Source organism: Zingiber officinale, chromosome 4A (assembly GCF_018446385.1).
Source record: "Zingiber officinale cultivar Zhangliang chromosome 4A, Zo_v1.1, whole genome shotgun sequence".
In the NCBI taxonomy this organism is placed as follows: Eukaryota; Viridiplantae; Streptophyta; class Magnoliopsida; order Zingiberales; family Zingiberaceae; genus Zingiber; species Zingiber officinale.
In genome coordinates, this window is record NC_055992.1 from 79169777 (window position 1) to 79178287 (window position 8511).

Here is an 8511-nt window from a genome sequence, read left to right on the forward strand (position 1 = left end):
TTAAAACAATGATTTTTAGTACTTTTAGGAAAGTAAAAATAGCTTAGCAAGAATTTATAAAAAGTTAGATTTGAAGGTTTGCTATGTTTGAAAAAGTTCGAAGGTTTCTATATGATCTTAGTCTTTTGCAAATATTGAATTTTAAAAATAGAGCTTAAGTTAAAAAAGACACTTAGCTTAATTTGAATAATACAATATTTATTTGTTGAAAACATGGGAGTAAGAGCTTTTTAATTTTTAGGACGAAGAGGGAGAAACTAAATATTTAGTTTAGCTAATCAAATTAGTTGGTCCTTAAGTCCAAGCATGAGTCAAAATTTGTTTTGATCAGGTATCAGAGCCCTAAAGTACAAGCATGCTTAATCTTAATATTTCATTCACCAATTGTCTAACCTTTAGCTACTTGTTGTTTGCCTAGAGGGCAGCAGCTTTCACTTGGTTAGTCGAGTTAAGTAATTTAGTCCAGTTAGATTTGACTAAGGCTGGAAGACTTGACTTGATTACTGTTAATAAAGTATTTAACTCCTAGACTCATATTGATGCACATAAATAAGCATTCTTGAGTCCAGGCTGTACCCTATGCATCTCACACCATTCTATGTATTTCAAGCACAAGCAAGGTATACCTGTTAGTTAGAGCCCTAGAGTCAATCATTTGATGATTGTATTATGGACTTATTGTATCATATTCTTATATATAAATAAAGTCATTTGTTTTGGTTATTATACTTACTTGTATTGGTGCCAAATAAACTAAGTATAATAGCGTCCTTGAGTAGAAGGTTCTCACCTATATCAATCGGTTAGTTGAACCGATAGTGAGATGATATAGGGAACACTACTCTTAATCATTCCTAGTCGAGTGTTAACATTCAGGGACAATGTTAATGCAATAAGACTAGCATGTATGTCAACTCGATGACTTGATCTCACAAGTCATGGATATAGAGATATCAAGTTGACACATGGGTATGCATTGGAGAATGTATACTGAATGACCCGCTATGAGAAAGTATCATGGATCGTTATATGAGTGTCATATACTTTCTCATGTGGCTATTAGTATGACTACTAGTCCTTGGACCTGAAATCACCATGGATCCCTACATAAGGAGTTATGTTCTTTGGTTTTGTCAAACGTCACCCGTAACTGGGTAGACTATAAAGGCGATTACTGGATATGTAACGAATTATGCAGAGGGATGTGAGTGATGTAGATGGGATCTTCCCTCCTATATGACGGGAGTGACATCGATATTCTTGATAGAGTGAGACCACGAAGTGCATGGCCATTCCCAAATGAGTCAATATGAGATATTGAGCTCATTTGATTTAGTGAGTCTACTTGGAGTTCAAAATTTAGATTGGTCAGAGGATGACACAATCTTTGCCTCACTTTGATCAATCTAGATGTCTAGGATTGAAAGACACTTGTCATATATTGTGAGGAGTCACAATTAGTAGTCACAAGGTGATGTTGGATCTCAACATTCTTATAACTTGGGTAGTAATGATGTGTTGCTAGATACCGCTCATTACTTATGCTTCTAAAAGGGTTTAGGAGCATTGCTAATGTTATAAGAACCTATAGGGTCACACACAAAGGGTAATTACATGGAGATTAGGTTCATTTGATGAACTTAAAGGATTAGGTTCATGTGATGAACCAAATTGGATTAAGAGTAATCCAAAGTTTGCTAATTGAGTTGGACTCAATTTGTTTCATGTGTTAAGTGAGTTTAATTTGGACTTAGACTCATTGAATCAATTTAATTCAATGAATAGAGATTCATTAAATTAAAATTGATTTGAACTAATGGTTAGATTTGATCAACCATGGAAGAGAAGTGGTCAAGTTTGACTTGACTTGAGAGGAAGATGAAGAGTCAAGTTTGACTTGACTTTATGCCACCTCATTGGTGAGTTGGCATTGAGTGGGCCAATGATGATGCGCCACATCATCATGGTTACTTAAGTGAGATGCCTCCTCATGGAAGTTACCAAGAGTTGTGACTCATGGTATCCCATGGAGGTTACAACCTCCACTAAAGTGGCCGGCCACTTTGATTTCATGTGGTGAGTTTCATTTTTTTGTTGTAACTCCCATCTTCTTCCTCTCTAGCTTTCTTCTTGCTCTCCCTCTCCTCCATTATTGATCTCTAAGGTTGCTAGCACATCCTTAGAGATTTTTCTCCATCTCTTGCTTGTGTGGATACACATAGAGAAGTGTCTACTTTGACACTTTCGAGATCCGGCGAACCGAGCACAAGCGGGATTGCGAAGGGCTTCGCATCAAGGGTATATTCCTTCTCCTTTGTAGATCTACTGTAGATCGAGGTTTAGAAACTCGTACTCATAAGTTTTTTGAAAGTTTTATCTTCACACGGATCCGGTGGCGGGGGTTTCGGAGTTTCCGCGACGCGAAAAAGCGATTTTCACGTCCCGAAAAATCCAACAGTGGTATCAGAGCCACGTGCGAAGACTTGTACGAGTTTAGTTTGATTTTTTATGTAAAATATAGGTTCTGTGATATTCTGTAATTTTATGATTTTAGAGTTTTTATGGGTATTTTTCTCGTAGAAGCGAAGCACAAGTGTTTCGACACTTGTAGGCTTCGACTACCGAGAAGCTTTTCCCGAAACGGCAAGGTTTCATCCCAAAACTTTTTGGGACAGCGGACTAAGGCACTGTAGGATCGTTTAGGGACACTCGTGATGGTTAGATTGTGGGTAGGGGCGCTGCCCCTAGCCCCGCAAGGGGATTCGTTCCGCAATTGCACCCGAAAATCGCTAAACGGGACTGCCGGGAAATTTTACTAGTAAAAATTGTAAAAAATTGGTATTAAAATGGCAGAAAAATATAGAAAATACATAATTTAGAATTATGTATAATTTGTGATAGTCATGACCCAAAAAGACCCAATTGGATTGGTGTATTTTGTGTTGTAATTCATAATATGGCCTGTGTGCCGTCATGTGATTGTGTGTGCTGTATTTTTGATACGCGACCTGCGCGTGGTGCCTTTCTCTAATTATTCTTATTTTAAATTAGTTTAGACTCGAATGTAACTCGAGTTTCAAAATTGTAATGTACAAAATTGGAGCCGTGGAAGGTCCACTCGAGACGAAGTTACGAGGAGGGCGCGAGCAACACAAGGTGGTCAAAGGGAGGAGCTTGAGAAGCTGTGGACCCTAGGTTGACCATCCGATCTTCTCATTGGCTTGAGAAGATCGTAGTAGGTCCATTACTAATCACAAATAGTATAATTAATTGCTTGTGTGTGTGTATTTGATGCATGCTAGTAAAGTAGTTAATTAGCGCCTTAACGATTCGATTCGATCAATCGCGTATATGATACATCTCGACGATTAGATTAGATCTAAGTCGCACACATGATGCACCTCCTCTATGATTTGATTAGATATAAATCGAGTATATGATACACATCGTCGATTAGATTAGATCTAAATCACGTCAACTCTAATGCCTACCGTGTCGTGATACCTATCACTACCTCGATCACATGTGTTGTTAAATTTGCCAAAGTAGAGCAACACATATTATCTTGGTAGGGTACGGAGGGACAATCTTGGTCCCGCTTATCAACGCATGGGCGAGTACAAACTCAATTAGATTGAGTATTCCTAGTTAACTCCGTTGGATCGAGTACAACTATAGGTATTTTTCCAATGGTTGGAAAGATAGGACATAAATCACATTTATATTAATTCTTGGGCCTATTAGCCAAATCTAACTCAAGTTTTAATATAACTACGAATAATGATCCTATAAACAAGAGTTGCATAGAGATGTAATTGGTAAATCGTTACCTACCGATCATACTAAATCTTGGGCGTATTAGCCAAAGCTAACTCAAGGGTTAGTATGATGTGGATCTTGTCCCACATGAATTATCACTACAAGAAAAAATCCTTACAACAACGGTTTTTCACCGTTGTCGTAGCCCCTTTCGGACTATTGTTAAAGGCTGTGTTGTTAAAGGGGGTACTCAAAGACAACGGTTTTTAACCGTTGTCTTTGAAGAAAAAGACAACAGTTTTTACAACGGTGAAAAACTGTTGTCTTTTCCTTCAAAGACAACAGTTTTTCACCGTTGTCTTTGAGCGTCTACCTTTAATAACAGGGTCTTCAACAACAGTTTTAAACTATTTACGACAACAGTAAAAAACCATTGTCTTTTTTTGATAAAAAATAAAAAAAAATATTAAAATTTATTATACAATTTTCTAGTATTATAAATCATTCAAAATACTAAATTTGTAAATAAAATTTAACATATAATTTTCTAACATTCGAAAATAATATTTACAACATTCCGAAGAAATTTCAAAAGCAACCAACAAAATGACAACGACACTATTAAAACAAAGGTAGAACAACACAACATCCTAATCCTAGAAGAGTAACACAACATCCTATTAAAACGATATCTAGTTTTGAAGAGTTGGAGCATTTGAAATACTTTTACCATGTACAACACTAGAAGAGTAACAAAACACTGCTTCTTAATTCTCCTAATCCTTCATCTTCTTCATCCTTGCCATGTTTGCATCGTACTTGGATCGAAGTGGACCAAGTAGATAAAGAAAGAAGATAAACTAAATGCCTTCATCTTCTTCATCCTTGCTTCTTAATTCTCCTAATCCTTCATCTTCTTCATCCTTGCTTCTTAATTCTCCTAATCCTTCAAACTCTACCTGTAAGAAGAAGATAAAGAAATGTCACTTGATCTAAACTAAATGCCTATGAATGATAAAAAAAATCTGAAATCTCATAAAGTAGACTTAATTCATTAATAATGCATCATATTGAATGCCTCTCCATGACTAGCTTAATAGCCTGTGCTATAGACATGTCTTCATTTGTTTCATACCTGAGTTTGTTAGCCTGTAAACGTTGAACAGTCATTTCACAAGAGAAATATTTCCAAGTTATCAGCACTGCAGATATAAGGTTAATAAAGAACTTGCCTCTTCCAGAATGGTTTCAAACACCTGACCAACTTTTTCCACTAGATCTTGAGGCACTTGATGTCCATCACCATCAAAGAGTGCGTAGCTGAAAAATAGAAGTAAATTTGTCTCCATAAGATTATAGTCTCCATGATCAGTGATATATGTTAGTTATTCAATTAACCATTACCTCTCCAAGTCATGATCATACAAGACAGAATTGTCACCAGAAGTTCGATAAATTGGTAGACCAAGTCTTCCAATCCAAGATGCCAATGGATTCTCGTTGCAGACACCATGCAACCTGAAGTGTCCAAATTAAAACTTCTAGTCACTGAAATTTTGAAGGCTGGCCACAATCCTCTTCAGAAGGAATGAAAACAAAAACACAAAAAAAAGAAGCATACCAGGCTGCTCCCATGTCAATAGGAAAACCAAATGAGTAGTTAGTGTGAACTCGACCACCAATTCTATCCCGAGATTCTAAAAGCACAACCTAAGGAATAAAAAATAAACTTCCATGTGATACAAATTTACCCAGCCACTTCACACACTGCATTCATATCAGAACTTAGAATCTAATATGTAAAGGCAACTGAAAAAACTGTAAATTTATATCGACATAACACCTGAAAAGCTGCATTTTTCAGTGCATGAGCAGCTGCAATCCCTGCAAATCCCTGCAAATCCCTTAATATAAGTGAATATATACCACAAAACATAGGAGTTAAGAATTAAGACTAAGCATAAAGTTCAACATAATTATTAAACAAGTTCCACATGTAAATATAAAAGTCACAAAATTGATAATAATAGTTACAGAATATTCGAATGTCAAAATGACAAATTAATATGTCATAATACTTATTTAGCAAGTTCACATAGATATAGTGAAAATAAAGAAATGCACACTTATGATACAATAAGTAAATTTTGTTCCCATTGTAAGCTATTCTAAAGACATCATATTGTAGGACCGATGCGGCCGGCTAGAAGGGGGGTTGAATAGCCCTGAAAAATAAAATGCAACCCTTTCTCGTACGATTAAGCTAACACATAAAAAGTAGATTAAATAGAAAATAAAGCATAAAACCGAGGCACCGAATTTGATTTGGTTACAACCGGGGAGGTTGTTAATCCAAGGATGAAGATCGCACTAAGAGCTCCTTCAGGCGGAGAAGCCTCGTTTACAGCAGTGTAAGCACAGAAAGACAGAAGCTAATCTAAACAGTGAAAGCACACAAGTGTTGTTTACAATTTCTGAACTGATGAAGAGCTTCTGGACCAAGGCTATATTTATAGCCTTGGTCGGGGCGCCCTGGGGGGGATAAAGTTTTATCCCCCAACGTTCAGATCACGTAAATCGCGATCTTGGTCAAAATAAGGGTCCGGGCGCCCGGAAGCATTCCGGGCGCCCCGGACAGCTCCGGGTGCCCCGATTGGTTCCGGGCACCCCGGAGCAAAAAGTCAACTGTGGTTGACTTTTTGTCCGGGACCACTTCTCCGTTAAGTCCCGTCTCCCGGTCTTCGCCCGGATCCGCTTGATTGGTGATCTCGACATCCGGAATAGGGCTCACCCAAACCCATCTTCCGGTCTTCTCGGGCGTGCTTCCCTCCGTCCCTCGGAATTGCGCGTGTCCTTCTCGCCCACCAGCGTACTCCCGCAGACTTCGTCCCTCGATCGCACCCCGTGCCGACCTTCGCTAGCTGCGCCTCTTGCTCCCCGAGCAATCTTCCGCTTTGGAACCATCGCGCACTTCCTTCTCGTCCACGGTGTACTCTTCCGCGCCTCGTCCCTGGACGCACCGTCGTCCTTCTCGCTGCCTTCGCTCGAGTACCGTGCTCCTAAGCTCCCGCACACTTAGACACAAGGTTAGAAAACAACATACCTTAACTTGTTGATCACACCAAAACCAACCTTGGGGTTCCAACAATCTCCCCCTTTTTGGTGTGATCAACCCAAGTTAAGCTAGGGTTAACTAGACAAAAAATAAACTTACTAAATTTACAATTTAGTGCACAAAGATAGAAAAAAAAATAGTTTTAGGCTACCTCCCCCTAGACTTATACTTATCCTTCTCCCCCTTTGATCACAAAAAAAATGGGGTTCCAAAAAAAATCTAAGGGTTAAAGACTTAGAAAATTTTGAAAAGCTACCTTAAAAAAAAAATTTCTAAGTCAAAAGATTCTAAGTTAGAAAAAGAATTTTGCAATCAATAAAACTTAATTAAATATTTTGAAAAATATTTTTGAATCAATAAAAGTAGAAAAAACTCTAAGTAAAATTATTTTTGAAAATAGAATTTTTAAAAAAAATAATTATTTTAAAAAAAAAATTTATGTCAAAATTTTGAAACATGTTTGAATAACTTTCTAAAGCATTAAATAATTCTAGTATTAATGCTTTATTAATTAAACATTTATTTCAATATTTGGCTTCCAGGCAGTGGCGAGACACTAGGCCTTCTTGGTTATTGGAGCAACAACCACTTTCTAGTCAAAGCCCATAAAGAAATTTTTGTTTAATTTTCTCACTTAAAGCGCTAACTTTGATTTTAAAATTTACACTAAGCAAGATTTAGGAACCCAATAAAGGTTCCAACCTACTGGATTAACTAAAAATTTCTTAGGGACATATTTTCTAGAGATATTTTTAATTTGTCCCTGGTGATATCTATAATACCAATTCAAATTATTGAACCTTCTAAAATTGGTTTTAGATGAGCAAGCAGAGTTTTTCAAGTTTTCTACTTGAATTTTTAAATTTTGAATTTCTAATTTTAATTTTTCATTTTCTAAATTTGATTTATCTAGCATTTCTAACGGACAAGATGTAGCTAATATTGCTTTTAAATCTTTATTTTCATTTTCTAATTTGCAGCAATCTTTTGTTAAAATTTTAATGAATTTAAACATTTTATCAGGAGGAAGAGATCGTACCTCACTTACCTTGTCGATCTCGTTGTCGGTTTCTCCCCCTGAACTGCTGCTCTCTTCGGACGTGGCTCCCCCTTCATCGATGCTTTCGATGCTCATTTCGGAAGAGCTTGACTCGCAGTCGTCGTCTTGATGACTCGCCATTAACGCGAGCCCGGAGAACTCCTCGACTTCCGATTCCGACGACGTATCGTCCCACGTCGCTTTTAGGGCCTTGCGCTTTTGGATAGGCTTCTTACCCTTGTCCTTCCCTTTGTTCTTCAGTTTAGGGCAATTGTCCTTGACGTGCCCTTCTTCATCGCAATGGTAGCAGCGGATGGTTCTTTTCTTTCTTCCCTGCGGATGGTTAGATTTCCTAGATTTACAAATATTTTTAAATCGTCTTACCATCATTACCATTTCCTCGTCGTCGAGAGAAGATTCTGACTCAGGTTCGTCTCTCGAAGCTTTAAGAGCGACATTATTCTTGGGCTCCTTCGGACCTGCACATCTTGACTCATGCACTTCAAAAGTTGAAAAGAATTCGTCTAATGAAATTTTTTCTAGATCTTTTGAAATGTAAAAGGCATCTACTAGTGATGCCCATTTTGAGTTTCTAGGA

The 8511-nt window shown here is 37.5% G+C and overlaps 1 protein-coding gene across 1 annotated transcript; it reads right to left on the bottom strand.

The window, feature by feature from the left end:
- Positions 1-4787: 4787 nt before the first annotated feature.
- LOC121973387 (polyamine oxidase 3-like) lies at positions 4788-5394 on the bottom strand. The gene is made up of 4 exons (XM_042524841.1): positions 5381-5394; positions 5164-5277; positions 4992-5079; positions 4788-4908 (listed from the first exon to the last, which is right to left on the bottom strand). Exons 1-4 carry the CDS (start codon positions 5392-5394, stop codon positions 4825-4827), a joined length of 300 nt encoding a protein of 99 aa, XP_042380775.1. The 3' UTR covers positions 4788-4824.
- Between the last annotated feature and the right edge of the window lie 3117 nt (positions 5395-8511).

What these genes read in the sequence shown, in the direction of transcription:
- LOC121973387 (XM_042524841.1), bottom strand. An exon ending in TATGATCATGACTTGGAGAG is followed by an intron (nt 5,080 to 5,163) that starts GTAATGGTTAAT and finishes TCTATTTTTCAG; the next exon opens with CTACGCACTCTTTGATGGTG. An exon ending in TTGAAACCATTCTGGAAGAG is followed by an intron (nt 4,909 to 4,991) that starts GCAAGTTCTTTA and finishes CAACGTTTACAG; the next exon opens with GCTAACAAACTCAGGTATGA.